This window comes from Mustelus asterias, chromosome 5 (assembly GCF_964213995.1).
Source record: "Mustelus asterias chromosome 5, sMusAst1.hap1.1, whole genome shotgun sequence".
Lineage (NCBI taxonomy): Eukaryota > Metazoa > Chordata > Chondrichthyes > Carcharhiniformes > Triakidae > Mustelus > Mustelus asterias.
Window position 1 is genome coordinate 110,246,601 of NC_135805.1, and position 19,351 is coordinate 110,265,951.

General features: G+C 41.4%; 1 protein-coding gene across 1 annotated transcript in view; it reads right to left on the reverse strand.

The window, feature by feature from the left end:
• The window catches only part of dcdc2c (doublecortin domain containing 2C), a 124,475-nt gene that overhangs the window by 41,460 nt on the left and 63,664 nt on the right, over positions 1–19,351 (reverse strand). Inside the window, exon 6 of the mRNA XM_078213752.1 lies at positions 722–776. Coding sequence (XP_078069878.1) covers positions 722–776 — 55 coding nt within the window. The remainder of the gene's footprint in view (positions 1–721; positions 777–19,351) is intronic.

The window sequence follows — 19,351 nt, forward strand, 5'->3', positions numbered from 1 at the left end:
TTGTAATTAACTCTGATTATAGTTCAGTGATTACTTTCTACGAGCATTCTCTGGCCATACAATACGCTCCTGACAATTCATGCCGGTCAGGAGCCATGCAAAATCCACATTCAAAAGAACTGCAAAGGCAGTAGGAAATGCTTATTCTTCATGCTTCTCAGTCAGATTGATTAATATCTCCCAACTTTTTCATAGCAAATAGTGTAATGAAGGCTCCGTTTAGAACACACTTCATTTATTTTCTTTTACACTCCTCAGCTAGACTACTTTGTTAATACATACTTAGAGGAAATTGAGTTCAATACGGAATGCATTTAATTTGTTTCACTTTCCCAACTCTCAGTTGGATCTTGTTAAGCGTACAGGAATCCAACCCCAACTTCATTACTCAAGTAGTAACGAGTTGGCTAAGAGAAGCACATTCAATAATATTATGGAACATTCCACATTTAAAATGTTACTAAATTTCAAAAATACTGGTTCTATATTTTAAACATTACCGACAGCTTGCTAATATCTAAGAGTTAAAAAAAAAGCAGAGAATCTGTTCTTCAATTGTGAAATATATGAAGGATGTATGACTATGTTAACTCTTCTGACCTATCACAGTTTAAATCATTATAAAGATGGAGATTTATGTGATTGAGGCAGCAGATTCCAACCTAACAGTATAAATGAATTCAATTATAGAAAAACAGAAGAAGTGAAAGGAAAACCATACCCTTCCCCTGCCCTTTTGACCTCTTCTGATTGGCGGAAGCAGATCGGAGTGAAATCTGTAACAAAATGCACACATCTCTGTAACCAGCATCATAAACCTGAGGTCAGCATCCATTGTCTAGGCACTTATTTCATTCCTGTGTTCTGTAAACCAGCTCATTTATTAATCTGGGAGCCATTTCAAGTTTTTCCCCTTTGCTCTATAACATTTTGAAAGTCATTAAATTTGATAAATATCAAACAAGCAACACATAAATGCCATACTGGTCAAAATAAATTGAAGAGAACGTGCAAAATGATAGCTTAATGTAACGAACATTATGAATGCTGTGCCAGAACACACGTCCCTTATTCAGTTGGAAAAATAGAAAATAAATTAACAAGGACTTGCCCAGGAGGGTACTTTAGTGAAGCCTGGGTTTAACCAAAAGCAAACAAATGGTGCCAGCTTTCCAGGGAGATTTAATCATTTACTTCAAGAGAAGAGGAATCTCTGTGGTTTGGATCAAAGTTTTCTCTCAATCTCTTTGCAGCAGATGACCGAGTTTCAACTTGAGAACACTTCTCTTTAACCCAGCCCTCAATCACCTCTCCAAGCTCTGCCAAAAAGGTTCGTCTTCTATTTTTCTTTCTCCATCTACAAAGCACATGGGCACATTTCTCTAAGTTAAAGATGCTATGCCAAAATAGCTGCTGTGATGTGTACCTGAGAGCCGAAAGTTCCAATCACCATCCCACGTGGACGCAGCAGCTTAACAAGAAGGCCCATCACTACATTCTTAGGACAAGGATGGACAAGGATGGACAGTACAATCTTGCCTTACCAGCAAACCCCATATTCTGAGGAATTTGTCATGAAATCGTTAATAACTCCAAAAATCAGCTTGCTACTTTTAGGGATTCTCAAGTTTAAAAAGAACATCAACAAATTAAATTGAGTTAATTGGACTAACGGTGGCAAGGAGCTGATGAGTCCAGGTAGTAAAAGCCACAGCTGATTCAGGATGTCCACTGAACAAGCTTGCCTAATTGTTCTGGAACATTAAGAAAGAGCCCATGTATGGTGTCTTTTAAGATGACTACTATTCTAATTCTTTCTGGTTGTATCACAGCTTGGTATGGCTCCTGCTCTGCCCAAGATCGCAAGAAACTACAAAGGGTCATGAACGAAGCCCAGTCCATCACTCAAACCAACTTCCCATCTGTTGACACTATCTACACTTCCCGCTGCCTCGGAAAAGCAGCCAGCACAATGAAGGACCCATGCACCCCGGACATACTCTCTTCCATCTGGAAAAAGATACAAAAGTCTGAGATCACATACCGACCGACTCAAAAACAGTTTCTTCCCTGCTGCCATCAGGCTTTTGAATGGACCTACCTCGCATTAAGTTGATCTTTCTCTACATCCTAGCTTTGACTGTAACAGCACAATCTGCACTCTGCTTTCCTTCTCTATGTACGGTATGCTTTGTCTGTATAGCGCACAAGAAACAATACTTTTCACTATATACTAATACATGTGACAATAATAAATCAAATCAAAACCTTAGCCTTCACCCAACTGGGATACTGTTAACTCAAACAGAATGTCAAGTCAGTTACTTTTGCTCTGAGCTCTCAAGTCGACAGAGGTCACAGACATATAAAGGCAATGCATCAGCAATGATGCCTTCATATCTTTCGGTCACATATTTATTTCACAGATGATTCACTTTTAGATTTTAAATGCATGGTGTAATTGGACTCTTAACTGATCATTAACTTTGGTAAATTACTACATCACTGGTCGGTGAAATTGTCATTCACACTCAGAGGACAAAATCAATAGTTAATTTTGCACGAGAAAGGGTGAACTATTTTTTGTTCCCCACACATGAACAAGTTTTCTTCCTACATACAAGATAAACGAGCATAGTGTTTAAACACAGTTTGTTTTTATTCAATTTAATGTTAATAATTTATATTAAGAACGCTTCACACTAAAATTAATCTAACTGTGGTTATAATCAATTATGACTTTGTATAAAAATGTTAAATTCATGATTTTCACTCAGTTTGCCAACACTAACCATAACGAACAAGCCAGCCAGTAATTGTTTAGAAATGCATACAAGTACAATTTTTATATAGCATATAAAATGAAACAAAACTGTGTATAAATGTGGATTGCAGAACTGAATTCTCAAGTGACAATCAATTTTATTGAATTATCTCATAATTGAGCAGTGAAATTATCATTATACCCTAGGGACAAAATTAATCATTAATACAGGATTTTCTTCAGCCATTGCCATGACTTCTGGCTCCCTTAAGTTAAGAATAATCACACTTTAGACTTAAAATGTTTCAACTAGTGTATTTCTTGCATCTGTGGCGGACCGATAGACTCATATGTTGTTACTCAGCACATGACTAGAGTGCAACAATAAAATTTGCCACCCTATATATGCATCATAACAATTAGTTCCTATTTCCTTACAAATAATATAGCGACATTACATCCCTCTTTCTTTTAAAAAAATATAATGCCTCTATACCAATATAAAGGTTCCAATCATTAACTTCTTTTTCAAATGCTATGAGGAGGTGAGGTCAGTTCAAACAGCACAGATTTTCCTCTTACCATCGGTCTGTAAACAGAAGGTGCTCTGCATTGGTTTGTTTTAAGGAATAAATGGGGACATATTTTTTCCCAACCCCCATCCCCATTTTTGTCAGATCCAATTTTGTAAACAATCCATGGCAAACTTGAGTTAGGATTAACTCAGCAGGTTAGTTGATTTCACACGTTCAAAATCCACAAAAGGAGTTTCTACAACGTCCCACTTGACATTCACACAGTCAAGGAAGTCCAGGGAAAAGGAGGTTTACAGTACAAAGACTGTACAAAAACTGAATATTGATTCATGTGAGTTCCAAAGTCCCAAAGTCAGAATCCAGTGAGGACTTCTTTCGCACAGGCATTTCAAGTTCTGCGGGCTAGAGACCAGAGTTGTAAGATTCACTTTTCAGGTGGTGTTGATGTCACAAGATCTAATAGGCAGGTAGAGGTTGAGTCTGTTCTCTCGGCGATGATACAAAATCTTGCAGCTGGACAGAATCGGTTTCTTTTTGGTTTGCTAGTCAGATAGTGAAACAGCAAACTGGGTGAGCAGCTCAGACAGTCAAACATCATTTAACTGAGTAATGAGTCTTTTTACTTTCCAATTGGTGTAGGAAGGCAATCTGTCACAAGGATGGAAGTGTCAAGCGATTAATGGCAAGAGCAAGGGGCAAGCCATGTGCTGAAACCTCCAGGAATATATTTAACCACAGTAGGCAACCCTTGTAGATGCTGCTCTTGTGGTCGTGTTTCTGATTTAAACTGAAGTGCTGTTCAGGTGCTTTTTATACGCAACATTATAAAATCAAGTAGCTTTTGAATAGAACCTTTCTTGGAAATATTGACAATTAGTACAGGGTCATTGGTGTATCTTAGGTTGGTTCTCAGTTTCTGTGCACCTTGACCTCCAAGTTCTAGATCATCAAGGATATTTCTAAAAGTGAATTCATAATGGATGTTTAAGAGATTGGGTTAGGGAGGAGAAAAGTTAACAACTGACTATCCCCTGCTAAAAGAAATACATGTATGAAGACACCACAGACTTGGCATGCTAAAGGGCCTGCTCCTGTGCTGTACTGTTCTTTGTTCTTTGGCCCTAAAGGGTTAATTAACCTCCCAGCCTCAGTCACCAGAAGGATAAGGGAGAGGAACAAGAGGATGTACTGCTGGAGAAGGAGTTACCTGGAGAAAACCGAGACCTGAGGAGGCTGCAACTCTTCAGACAGATGGTCACAGAAAAAGTGTGTTCCCCTTTCCCCAGGAAACTCCCAATACCACCCCTCCTCCCCCCACCTTTTATTAGCTCTTATTTAACTCAGCAATCACTTTAATTGGTCTTAATGGGGAATGTGGCAGGATCATGGTTTCAGCCTCATCAAACCCTGGTTAAAAATAGCTGACACCAAAAACAGTGTCAGCAAAAAGACATACTGACTATCACTGGTATTTTCAGGCCCGGTCTGCCTCTAATCCCAACCTCAGCCCTCTCTTCACCTTTAAGTTGCCTAGAGTTGGAGATGCCTTTGATCAAATGCGTTCTGAACCAAACATTTCACAAAAGCAGGCATTATCAAATGCTGCAGTGTGTGGCGCAGTGGCACAGCGGTTAGCACTGCTGCCTCAAAGCGCCAGGGATACGGGTTCAATTGCCAGCTTGGGTCACTGTCTGTGTGGAATTTGCATGTTCTCCCCATGTCTGCGTGGGTTTCCTCTGGTTGCTCCGGTTTCCTCCCACAGACCGAAAAACATGCTGGTTAGGTGAATTGGCCATTATAAATTCTCCCTCACTGTACCTGAACAGGCGTCGGAGTGTGACAACAAGGCGATCTTCACAGTAACTTCACTGCAGTGTTAATGTAAGCCTACCTATGACAATAATAAATAAACTTAAAAAAAACTTAAACTACCAGCTGGGGCAGAGGCATTCAGAGAGTAATTGAAGGGGGCATTTCTTGATACATAAAACATGGGAGGAAAAGAAGTTGAATTGCAGTTGCTGCAGTTCTTATGACTGGAGACTTAGCCCAAGGACCCCAGCTGCTGCAGAAATCAGGAATCACAGGACTTGCTCACAAACACAATTTGACAGCATCATCTGTCATAAAGGAGTGTGTTCAAGCTGCAGACCACCATAGTTTATCTGAAGTGCAATGAACCCTGCATTTTACTGGTTCAGGTCCTAAACGCAGCAGTAGCTTTCTTAACAAATGACTAAGGCCTCAGAGACCTGAGTTCTCCTCTGCAATCACTATAATAGAGATCCTCCTAGGTATTCAGAGGTCTATACCTATGCACATCTCTGAGCATGCTGAGAGAGGGTCTATCAGCCAAAGTATTGCAGAATTTGCACAGAGGACAGTGTTGCCTTTCCAAGAAAACTCATATTCACTTCCACCATTCACCCTGCTCAAGTTACTATAGATCTGGCAGACCACATACAGGTCCACACAACCATCACATCGATACCCAGCACAAGGAGGTGACAGACTGTCTCCCACCCATCAAGAAAGACAATTCTAATCATCAGCCATCCATTCCACATTCTCCTCCCAATAGAGGAATGCTAAAAAAGAACAATGCAGTTAGAAAGAAAACACACAACATGCACTCTCACTAAGAGGAAGCAAACACACCACACAACATTGTAAGGATTGTAAATATCTAACCTAAAGTTAAATCTAACCTTTTGTATGAGGTAGCTTAATGTTGTTGGGAAGCAATTCATGGATTTTGATGTCCAAATAGAACCAGTAGAATCATAGAAACCCTTCAGTGCAGAAGGAGGCCATTTGGCTCATTGCGTCTGCATCGACAACAGTCCCACTTAGGCCCTATCCCCGTAACCCCACATATTTACCCTGCTAATCCCTCTAACCTACGCATCCCGGGACACTAAGGGGCAATTTAGCATAGCCAATGCACCTAACCCGCACATCTTTGGGCTGTGGGAGGAAATCGGAGCACCTGGAGGAAACCCACACAGACATGGGGAGAATCATAGAAACCCTACAATACAGAAAGAGGCCATTCGGCCCATTGAGTCTGCACCGACCACAATCCCACCCAGGCTCTACCCCCATATCCCTACATATTTTACCCACTAATCCCTCTAATCTATGCATCCCAGGACACTAAGGGGCAATTTTAACATGGCCAATCAACCTAACCCGCACATCTTTGGACTGTGGGAGGAAACCGGAGCACCCGGAGGAAACCCACGCAGACACGAGGAGAATGTGCAAACTCCACACAGACAGTGACCCAAGCCGGGAATCGAACCCAGGTCCCTGGAGCTGTGTGCTAACCACTGTGCTACTGTGCCATCCATAATTTTTAAAGTTTTAAAGTTTAAAGTATATTTATTAGTGTCACAAGTAGGCTTACATTAACGCTGCAATGAAGTTACAGTGAAAATCTCCTAGTCGCCACACTCCGGCACCTGTCCGGGTACTCTGAGGGAGAATTTAGCATGGCCAATGCACCTAACCAGCATAAGCTGGAAGATGTGGCATGGCTGACTTTAATATATCAGCATCATTAGGCAGGCCAACTGCTCAGACTCCAAAGAGACGGATACACTCTAATTATTAACAACCATTTCACTCTAAAAGTCAGCAAAATACTGTGAAATTTTTCATCCCGTGCCAGGTGCTCAAAACATGTTAACATTTGAAAATAATGGCTGGAATTTTACCAGCATGCCCGCCCTGGAATCAGGAGGGGCGAGGCTCACAGAACGGAATTCTCCGTTGGCCTTGGGCGGGATCTCACGAGCCTCGGGCGGGCGAGGCAGTAAAATTCCTGCAAATGTGTTTACAATTGTCGCATCCAATACGAACGTACAAATTAGGAGGAATAGGCTACTCAGCCCATCAAGTCTGCTCCGCCATTAAATAAGATACCAACTGATCTAACTGCAAAATCAAGTCCACATTCCAGGACCAGGCAGGGACAAGTCAGTCTAGAACAAGCAGCACAAAGGAGAACCGCCATCGAGCAAGAAGTATAGAACTTTTCCTGTCAACCAATCAACTCAGGCAGCAAAAGAGGGGCTAATGTGTCTCCATCTATAAGAATATATCTCATTTCTTCAGAAGCTTGGCCACAACTTTTGTGTGAAAGCCCAGAGCGTGTCAACCTCCATTTATCTTCAGAGAACTAAGAGGAAGGAATTCAACAGGCTTGCAATCCTTCCCGTCTTAAAAGGCTAATTTAAAACATGTGATGTGTTTCTTATTATTCTGTCAATGACCTAAGTGCGTTTCAAACTCCTATTTTCTTATATCTGTGTTTGAGGGCATGAGTTTTCATTACATTTATATTTCAGGTGTTGGGTGAATAAATGTTTTTTTTTATTATTTAGACTTACCAGAGGTTCTGTTTTGTGTCCATTCATTAAAGTCACAACTCAAAAAGGTTTAAAACACTCCTTCTAAATCATACATCTTGTTGCAAACAACTGACAGGTTATGGAAAAGGAAAAAATTTATCCCACCACCTCTCCCCATCTGCAACAGTGCTCACATAATAAAAGGGGGTTGGAAGTCGTCAGTATTCACTAAAAGCGCTCCCAAAAGTTGATCTTACAATGATCAACATGATGTGAAGTTGCCGGAGTTGGGCTGGGGCGGGCACAGTAAGAAGTCTCACAATACCAGGTTAAAGTCAACGGGTTTATTTGGAATCACGAGCTTTTGGAGCTCTGCTCCTTCACAAGATGAGTGGATCTCTGATGGAGGAGCAGCACACCGAAAGCTCGTGATTCCAAATAAACAATGATCAACATGGACACATGGCAATTGGGAAAAAGTGATTACTTGGATGTATTGCCAAAGTGTAGATTCAATCAGCTTATGAAGGGACAGAGTGCATTAGTGACCAACCTCCAAACTGAAGAAGACAGAAACATAGAAACTAGAAGCAGGAGTAGGCCATTCGGCCCATCAAGCCTGCTCTGCCATTCATTTTGATCATGGCTGATCATCGAATTCAATATCTTAATCCCCCTTCCCCCCTTTATCCCTTTAGCTCCAAGAGCTATACCTAATTTCTTCTTGAAATCAGACAACATTTTGGCCTCAACTACATTCTGTGGTAGTGAAATCCCCACATTCACCACCCACTGGGTGAAGAAATTTCTCCTCACCTCAGTTCTAAAAGGTTTACCCTTTATCCTCAAACTATGACCCCTAGTTCTGAACTCCCACACCATTCGGAACATTCTTTCTGAATCTACCCTGTCTAACCTTGTTAGAATTTTTTAAGTTTCTATGAGATCCCCTCTCACTCTTCTAAACTCCAGTGAATATAATCCTAACTGACTTAGTCTCTCCTCATATGACAGACCTGCCATCCCAGGAATCAGCCTGGTAAACGTTCGCTGTACTCCCTCTATAGCAAGAACATCCTTCCTCAGATAAGGACACCAAAACTGCACACAATACTCCAGATGTGGCCTCACCAATGCCCTAAACAATTGCAGCAAAACATCCCTATTCGTATACTCAAATCCTCTCGCTATTAAGGTCAACATACCATTTGCCTTCTTTACTGCCTGCGGTACCTGCGTGCTTACTTTCAGTGACTGATGCACAAGGACTCCAAGGTCGCATTGAGTATCCACCTCTTTCAATTTACAATCATTCAAGTAATAATCTGTCTTCCCATTATTGCTACCGAAGTGGATAACATCAGATTTATCCACATATACTGCATCTGCCATGCAGATGCCCACACACTCAGCCTGTCCAAATCATGCTGAAGCATCTCTGCATCCTCCTCACAGCTCACCCTCCCACCCAACATTGTATCATCTGAAAATATGGAGATAATACATTCAGTTCCCTCTTCCAAACCATTAAAATATAATGTGAACAATTGGGGTCCTAGCACAGATCCCTGCGGAACCCCACTAGTCACTGACTGCCAATCAGAAAAAGATCCATTTATGCCAACTCTTTGCTTCCTATCTGCTAACCAGCTTTCTATCCATCTCAAGAGATTACCTACAATCCTATGTGCTAACTTTACAAAGTACTCTGTTATGCGAGACCTTGTTGAAAGCCTTCTGAAAATCTAAATAAATCACATCCACTGGTTCTCCTCAGCCAACTCTACTAGTTACATCCTGAAAGAATTCCAATAGATTCGTCGAGCATGATTTTCCTTTTGTAAATCCATGCTGACATTGATTATACACTGCCTTCCAAATGCAGAGTTATGAAATACTTGATAATAGATTCTAGCAACTTCCCCAGTACTGACATTAGGCTCATTGGTCTATAGTTCCCTGTTTTCTCTCTACCTCCCTTTTTGAATAGTGGTCTTAAATTAGCTAACCTCCAATCTGTAGGAACTATTCTAGAATCCAAAGAATTTTGGAAAATAACCACCAATGGATCCATTATTTCCAGGGCCATTTCCTTAAGTAATCTGGGATGAAGATTATCAGGACTTGAGAATTTATCCACCTTCAATTTCATCAATTTCCCCCAAACCATTTCTCTACTAATGCTGATTTCCTTCAACTCCTCACTAAATCATGTTTCTCTCAACACTTCTGGTACATTATTCATGTCTTCCTTTGTGAAGACTGAAGCAAAATACAAATTTAATTCCTCAGCCATTTCTTTATTCCCCATTATGAATTCTCCCGTTTCTGACTGTAAGGGGCCTATGTTTGCTTTTCTCAAACTTTTTCTCTTTACATATCTTCCCCGCTAGCTTACTTTCATACTTTATGTTTCCTTTCTTAATGAATCACTTGATCCTCCTTTGCTGAATTTTAAACTGCTCCCAATCCTCAGGCCTATTGCTTTTTAGTGCCAATTTGTATGCTTCTTCCTTGAATCTGATATTATCTCTAATTTCCCTTGTAAGCCATGGCTTGGCCACAATTGCCTTACAACTCTTGCACCAAACAGGAATAAAGAATAATAAACAAGACGCAGAGAATGTCTCCATATCTATTTTGTCAGGCCCCTTCATAATCCTGAATGTTTCAATGTGATCACCTCTGAAAAAATGTAGACCCAATTGAGAGAACGCAAAGTCAGGGGAAATTTAATAAACTATAGTATATCTAATATGACCTCACTGGAATCAACTAAGCGCAATTCAGGGAACAATCATACCTGAGCTACAGTTTACTACTAAAAATAATATGTTCACTAATCAGACTGAGCAGCTCTAATGGAAATGTATGTATTGATGAGATTGTAAAATTTCAGCTCACCTAGTATGATGAGCAAACACAAGTGCTATAGTTCTGAACCATATTAATCAGTAAGATCCCAGGCCCAATTACATGTTTCAGCAATTTATTAAAAAGAACAGAAACATTTTCTCAAAATGTTGTAATTTCAGTTTCAATTCTCTACTTTGAACTTGTATCAACTTTGTCAAAAGACTTGCATATTGCTTCCTGCACTTTATCTCAGAGGAGTTTTCCTATATAGAATCATTAATTAGTTACAGTACAATAGGAGGTCACTGTGTCTATGTCAGTTCTCTGAAAGAGCAACTCTGCTCTTCCCACTTCCCCGCCCTTTCCCCAAAGTCCTACAAATATTTTATCTTATGATAGACTGAAAGCCATGATTGAATCTGCATCCACCATACTTTTAGGTGGTGCATTCCAGATCTTAACCATTCAGTGTGTAAAACAGTTTATCCTCACATTGACTTTGGCTCTTTTGCCATTTGCCTTAAATCAGTGTTCTTTGGCTCCTGACCCTTACACCAACAGGGATAGTACTCTTATCTACTCTATCCAGACACTGTATGATTTTGAATATCTCTATCCAATCTTCTCAATCTTGTCTTAGGCAGCACAGTGGTTAGCACTGCTGCCTCACAGCGTCAGGGATGTGGATTCAATTCTGGCCTCGGGTCACTGTGCGGTGTCTGCACATTCTCCCCGGGTCTGCGTGAGTTTCCTCCAGGTGCTCCGGTTTCCTCCCACAGTCCGAAAGACATGCCGATTAGGCGTATTGGCCAGGTTAAATTCTCCTTCAGTGTACCCGTAAGGATGGATTGGAGGAGCTGTGTTTGTTCTCCTCAGAGAATATGAATTAATTATCAGTATCACAAGTAAGCTAACAGTAACACTGCAATGAAGTTGGCAGCACAGTGGCACAGTGGTTAGCACTGCTGCCTCACAGTGTCAGGGACGCGGGTTCAATTCTGGCCTCGGGTCACTGTGTGGAGTCTGCACATTCTCCCCGAGTCTGCGTGGGTTTCCTCCAGGTGCTCCAGTTTCCTCCCACAGTCTGAAAGACATGCTGGTTAGGTGCACTGGCCATGCTAAATTCTCCTTCAGTGTACCCGAATAGGTGCTGGAGTGTGGGGACTAGGAGATTTTAACAGTAACTTCATTGCAGTGTTAATGTAAGCCTGCTTGTGACACTGATAATTAATTAATTAATTTTCTCTGAGGAGAACAAACACAGCTCCTCCAATCCATCCTTATAACTGAAGCCTCTCATCCAGAGAACCATTCTCAAAGTATTTCTGCACCTCTCTAATGCCTTCACGTGCTTGTTAAAGTGTGGTGCCCAGAACTGGACACAATACTCCAACTGAAACCGAATCAATGTTTTATAAATATTCACCATAAATCCCTTGCTTTTGTATTCTCTGCCCCTATTTATAAAGCCCAGGATCCCACATGCTTTATCATCACTTTCTCAAGCTGCTCTGCCACCTTCAATGATTTTTCCATAGAAAACCTCAGATCACTCTGCTCTTGTACTCCCTTTAGAATTTTATCCTTTATTTTATATTGCTGCTCCTGGTTCTTCCTACCAAAATGTATCACTTCACACTTCTCTGAATTAAATTTAATCAGCCACATGTCCAAGCATTCCACTGGGCCATGTCCTTTTGAATTATGATCCTCCTCACAGCTCACAATATTTCCAAGTTTGGTGTCATCTAATAATTTTGAAATTGTGCCCTACATACCCAAGTTTAGGTCATTAATCTATATCAAGATAAACAGGAGCCGTAGTACTGATGCATGGGGCACCGCACCGTGTTCTTTCCTCCAGTCCAAATAACAACTGGTCAACACCACTCTCTGTTTCCTGTTGTTCAGCCAACTTTGTATCCATCGTTGCTACTGTCCATTTTAATCCATGAGTTTTAACTTTGCTAAGAAGCCTGTTGTGTGTCACTTTATCAAAGGCCGTTTGGAAGCCACATCAACTGCATTATCCTCATCAATCCTCGCTGCTACCTCATCAAAAAATTCAAGCAAGTTTGCTAAACATGATTTACCTTTAACAAACCCATCCTGGCTTTTACAAATGTATCCACATTCCATCCAAATTTTCTCATGGGTTATTGCTTCTAAGCTTTCCCACTACCAAAGTTAAACTGATCAGATTATAGTTGCTGGGCTAATTTTTTATATCATCAGGAATCTACCGATTAAATACTATTGACTGTTGATCACACCGCCAGGTGAATTTTCTCCGTTTTACAGCTCGTTCTTTGAGGAAGTAAGCAATGTAAAAGGAGAAGTTGATCAATGTGAGAAGAAGTTCAGCCAGATGGAGGAGGGTGTTGGTTTATATATTGGTTGGACCTTTGGTCAAGGAAGAAGTAGAAGATCCTCCGTTCATCCTGGTTGGGGATGAGGTTTTAGAGGGATTGGACATCCATGGTGAAAAGGATAAGGTTAGGGCCACGAAACTGGTGAAGGAGCAGCGGGCATTGGAAGTGTTGTGGATGTAGGTGGAGGAAGGCGCAACAGGGCAAGAAAAATTACAGATGGGAAGAAATCAGTTCCGTGGAACAAGAATAGCCTGAAATGATGGGCCCACCAGCACAGTTCTGTGTGTGGATCTTGGGGAGGAATTCGAATTAGGCCATAAAAGGCAGGGGGGCTATGAGGATGGAGGATATGGGGGGAGATCCCCAGAGGAAATAAGGGCAGTGACAATCTGGGAATTAATGATGGCCTGAAGTTTAGTGGCAGAGTGTTGGTCCAGGGAGGAGGCGTTGACAGAGTCGCTGTTCTGCAAGGTAGAAGTCAGTTCACCAAAAAACAATAGGACACCTTTATCAGTTGGTATAGTAAGAATGTTAGGGTTGAATTTGAAAGAATTGAGTGCTGCAAATTCAGTGGGAGGTAGGTTCAAGTAACTGAGCAGAGTGGAGAAATCAAGAAGTTAGATGTAAATTCCCAATAAGGATCTAGAGATGGTAAAAGGCCAGAGGGAGGAGTCTGAGTTCAAGAATTCTGAATAAAGGAATGTGTGTGGAGGGGGGAACGACCGGTCAAAGGAAATGGGCAAATGCAGGAGAAAGTCAGCATCACCCCGAACTTGAGATTCGTTGATGTGAGGGCATTGGAGGATGAAACTGAGGCATATATTGAGGGCCAATCATTCAGGATCAGAGACAATAGTGAAAATATGGCACTGGGCGGAGTGGAAAGACTCAACAACACGGAGTTCAACAATTTCAGATCCTAACCATTGTTCATGTTTCTTCAGCTGCTGGCAATAATGCTTCTGCTATTCCATTTATATTTCCTCTCGAACCATCTTTTATTTCCTTACTTGTCTCATCACCGTCCCCTTTTGCCATGCACCATTATCTCTTTTGCCATTTAATTTCTCCTGACTAAACCCCATCACTTATCTCTCCTTACTTGTTTAAAGTCTGTTAGGTCTTGAACATTTTCCAGTTTTGAAGAAAGGCCACTTTAATTCTGTTTTTCTCTCCAAAAATGCTGCAAACCTGAGCATTTCCAGCACTATGTCTTTTTCTCAGACTTCCAGGATCTGCAGTACTTTGCTTTTGTCCTGTTAAAGTATCTGTGAACCGCACTTCACAGTAGAAAACCCCAAGTTCTGATTACCTGCCAAAACTCCCCCTTTAATTCTTCCTGCTGTTATTTTCACTTCTGTGTATCAGTGTTCTGCATCTGTTTCTGTTCAGAGGCCTTTTCAGTTATCAGTTTCTTGGCCTTCATGCATCAGTAGTCCTTGTTGTACATCTGTTGGGATCATCATGTATCAGAGCCTCCAGCACAGTCCCGCCCCAGCAAAAGGCATTCTCATGTTTAAGTGCATAAGATTCAATCTGTTTCTGACAAAAGACCATCACACTCTTTCACTCCTGGCTCCAATCCTGACAGCAAGCCTAATTATATACCTGTTCTCCTGACTCAATCAATTCCTGGCAAAGAGGCCTTATCATGTCTCAATGCTCTGGCTCAATCCATTCATAGCAAAATGCCTCATGAGGTGCCGGTGCTTCTGAATCCACTCCTGGCAAGAGGCCTAATTGCATATCAGTGCCCCTGGTCCTAGCCTGAGCAGGAGGCCGTGTCATGTATCAGTACTCTTGGCATCACTTCTGACAGGAACTCATCAGGTATTAATGCCATCGACTCCAGTCCTGGCAACAGACCTCACAACGAACCTGTGCTCTTGGCTGCACTCCTAGTACGAGACCAGGTCATATATTGGTGCTCCTGGCACATGAACTAATCATGGATCATACTCTAGCTGCTTTCCTGTTGAGAGGGCTTGTATCACTGCTCTAAATAAAAAAAACCTTGCTGCGCTTCAGTTCTTCTGGCAAGAAACAATAATGTATTAAGACTCCTGAATCTACTCTTGGCAGTAACTTGCTATATTAATGACTCTAGCTCCCAACTGTGTCAAGAGGTCTGATCATATATCAGTCGTCCTGGCTGTTCCCCTGACAGGGAACCTTCTCATGTATCAGTGATCCTCTCTCAAACTGATAAATGTTTGCCTAAGCCGGATTTGCCAGCTGTGGTTTTTACTTGTTCTCAGTTAGGCCACAAGTGTGGTCAGGGATTGTCTGTGGTCAGCTAGCTAGGAGGTTTGTTTCTGAGAAGCAGCTGAGTTCCAGCCATATCTACCTGGCATCCTCAGTCACTTGAAGCTGATAAACTCTCCCAAACTCTGCAAAAGGAAGCAATGAATGCTAACACTGGAGAGGAACACAATTCTGAGGATTAGTGATGGCAATTTGTTGAAATTGCACTCACTGAGATCGCTGCATTATGGCACAGCAGAACTCCAATCTTTGAAATCCACTCTTAATGAACAGCCTGTACTTCAGGGCATTGCTCACCCTTTCCCAATCATAGTACAGGGATAATCCAAACAGCAACAATGCCACAAATGCCATCAGTGATACTCTCTAGCCGACAGCTACAAGATATGTATGTTTAGTAGAAACAATCTACATCTAGCCACATTTGCCTGCTATCCTCCATCAGCTGGAGATGTTAGCACTTCCACCGTCCTTTCAGAGATCTTAACACAGTTAAGTAACTCACTTGAGCAGTGAAGGGCTAAGACACAATTGAGACAGATGAACAACATTAGAAATAAAAACACATGACTGTTCTTGTTGAGAAAGATGTTGGCCCTAAACATTCCCACAGTAGCTAGAGTAACCAGACCACATAAACAAAAGGTCCAAATTTCAGGAGTCTAAGCCTGGATGGGCCCCACAGCTGTCAGCAAGTCATCCAACATTGCTGGCCTAACCAAACATACACGCATCAACTAAATAATGATTCCTTGCAGGAAAAAAGAACTATATGTTGAGAGTGCCTGCCCCCTTTACAATGATGACCTTGTAAGAGGCAAGCAGATGCTCATCCCACCCAAGACCATTGTGAAAATCTGGGTCCAAGGTGGGAACCCGACAAATCCAAGTCAAGACTTAGTTTTGGCAGACTCCTGTCAAGGTTGTGGCAGTTGTCTTCTGAAACAGCCTTGGGTTTTAAGAGCCTGAATCAGGCCAGAAGGCCCTGTGCATTTTTATGTGTCCATGTTAAAACGGACTGACTGTTTTGTAGTTAAACATTTTGCACACAGCATGATCTCACAAATAGTAATGACACGATTATGATTTTCGTGTCGATGCTGATAGAGACATGAGTGTTGGCAGGATATTAACAGGGTTCCCTCCCTTTCTGTGAACAGTTACCAGGCAGTAGCAGAGTGGTCAAAGTCACTAGGCCAGTAATTCCGAGTCCTAGGCTAATGGTCTGGAAGACATGGGTTTAAATCCTTCCACAGTAGCGAGCGCAATTTAAATTCAATTACTAAAAGCTGGAATTGAAAGCTACTCTCAGTAATGGTGACCATGAAACTATCATTGTCATGAAAATCCATCTGGTTCACTAGAACAAAGAACAAAGAAAATTACAGCACTAATTAGATAACACTAATGACCTTTAGAGAAAGAAATCTGTCGTCCTTAACTGATCTTGTCTAGTTGACTCCAGGTCCACAGCAATATGGTTGCCTCTTAACTGGCCTCCGAAAAGAGCAAGCCACTCAGTTCAAGGATATAAAAGCATTAGAGGCAGCTCAGAGAACTTGATTGATAACTGGGACGGGGCTGGGGGAGGAAGGGGTGGGTTATCTTACTATGAAATGTTGGATAGGCTGGGACTTCACTGGAGCTTTAGAGGATTGAGTGGCGATGTTATTGAAACATAAAAGGGCCTGACAGGGTGGATGCTAAAAGGATGTTGCCCCATGTGGGAGAACTTAGAACTGAGGCACACATTAAGAACAAAGAAAATTACAGCATTAATTAGATAACACTAATGACCTTTAGAGAAAGAAATCTGTCGTCCTTAACTGATCTTGTCTAGTTGACTCCAGATCCACAGCAATATGGTTGCCTCTTAACTGGCCTCCGAAAAGAGCAAGCCACTCAGTTCAAGGATATAAAAGCATTAGAGGCAGCTCAGAGAACTTGATTGATAACTGGGACGGGGCTGGGGGAGGAAGGGGTGGGTTATCTTACTATGGAATGTTGGATAGGCTGGGACTTCACTGGAGCTTTGGGGGATTGAGTGGCAATGTTATTGAAACATAAAAGGGCCTGACAGGGTGGATGATAAAAGGATGTTGCCCCATGTGGGAGAACTTAGAACTGAGGCACACATTAAACTGAGGGGTCTCACATTTAAAACGGAGATGAGAAGACTTTTTTTTCTCTCAGGGGGTTGTGAATCTTTCCCCAGACAGTGATGGGGGCAGGGTTACTGAATATTTTTAAAGCAGAGGTAAAATAAAGTCTTGACCAACAACGGAATCAAAGGTTAGTGGGGGTAAATGAATGTGGAGTTGAGGCCACTGTCAGGTCAGCCATGATCTTATTGAATTGTGGAGCAGGTTTGAGGGGCTGAATGGCCTTCTGCTTCTAATTTGTGTCTTCGTACACATGTTCATAATTAAGGATGATCAGCTAATGCCGAAAGAATAATTTTTAAAAAGGTAGGATTACATCATAAGCAACCTACGTGAACTAAACAAACAGGCAGGTGCTGCGTGAATTTAATGCACCATCTAAAGGGGTGACATGTCTGACAATGCAACACTCTGCAGTACAGCACAGGATTAGTTGATGATCTTGAATCCTGGAGTGAAACTTGAAACCATAAGCTTCTGACTAAGAAACAAGGAATGCCAGCAATCAAATCAAATCGACACCGACAAATTGGTGGGTCAGAAAGGTGAGGTACATGTAAATGATGAGCTGCTGGCAAAAGGTGATGCTGGTCAAATCTCTCAGAGGAACTGCTTTCAACAATTAAACTGCACCATTGTTACAACTGTTAGAGATGGCGATAATACTACTGACTTCTTCAGCTCTTCCACTGAAGGTATATCAGATCATTATTGCAAGCAAAGCATTTGTGTAAATTTTGTTTCTCATGAACTTACATCAGGAATTGTGCTCGGTGGATTTTCAACAAGCAAAGCAGAGAAGTACTTTAGCCCTGTTCTTTCCAATTTCAGTTTGAACAAAAGACGCTTACAGCAGAACAAACACCATGAAGCCAAGTGAATTTACATTTATCCAGAATATATAAACATGTCCACAAATTTTGCAATGGAACATTGAATATTTTATTTAGGAACATCTGTTAATGCTGAATTAATTATATCATTAGTCACCGTCTCTTTGATAATTGCAATTCGCACCCAAGTATCTTTATAATACATGACAATGCAGTCAATAGTGCAATGTATTACAAGTTTGAGAATGAGCCCACCTTAACGGATGGTTGCATTATTGCACAATTGCTTGAAAATGTTTTATTGATTTAAATAGCATAATCATTTAATAGCTAAAACTATAATTTAGCGACAAAAATGAGTGAGTTACCAAAACTTATTCCAGCCTTCCTGTAAGTCATTTGGATCGTTCTTTGCCAATGCATTACTGACTATCCACATCACATTGATGCAGGAAAGTAGGTTGGATTGAGGCACATTATTGGTGCAGAGTAAAGAAAGTTTAGCTTTGCCTCAAATCAAAAGTGTCAACAATCCCTTCAAAAAAAATCTTTAAGATTTAGCTTTGTGCACTTAAGATGGAAAACACAGACACAATATATGTCTTTTGGTACTGCTTTGTCATCCTGACTCCGTTAGTAGCACTTTTCATTCCTGAGTCTAATGGTTGTTCAAGCTCAGTTTATACACAGCTGACATGTCGGTGCAGTTCTGAAGAAATGCTGCACTATTGTACATAGATTTTAGTAAGACTTTAGACAAGGTCCCTCATGGTAGGCTCATCCAGAAGATTAAGATGCATGGCATCCATGGTGACATGGCCGCTTGGATTCAGAATTGGTTTGCCCTTAAAAGTCAGAGAGTAATGGTGGAAGGTTGTTTTTCTAGCTGGTGGTCTGTGACTAGTGGTGTTCTGCAGGGATCCGTACTGGGACTTCTGCTGTTTATAATATATAAAAATGACTTGGGTGAAAACGTAGATGGGTGGGTTAGTAAGTTTGCAGATGACGCAAAGATAGGTGGAGTTGTGGATAGTGTAGAAGGTTGTGAAAGGATACAGCGGGATATAGGTCAGCTGCAGATATGGGCAAATGTGAGGTGCTGCACTTTGGGAGATCAAACGTTAAGGGTAAGTATACAGTTAATGGCAGGACTCTGAACATCACTGATGTACAGATGGATCTTGGGGTTCAAGTCCATAGCTCCCTGA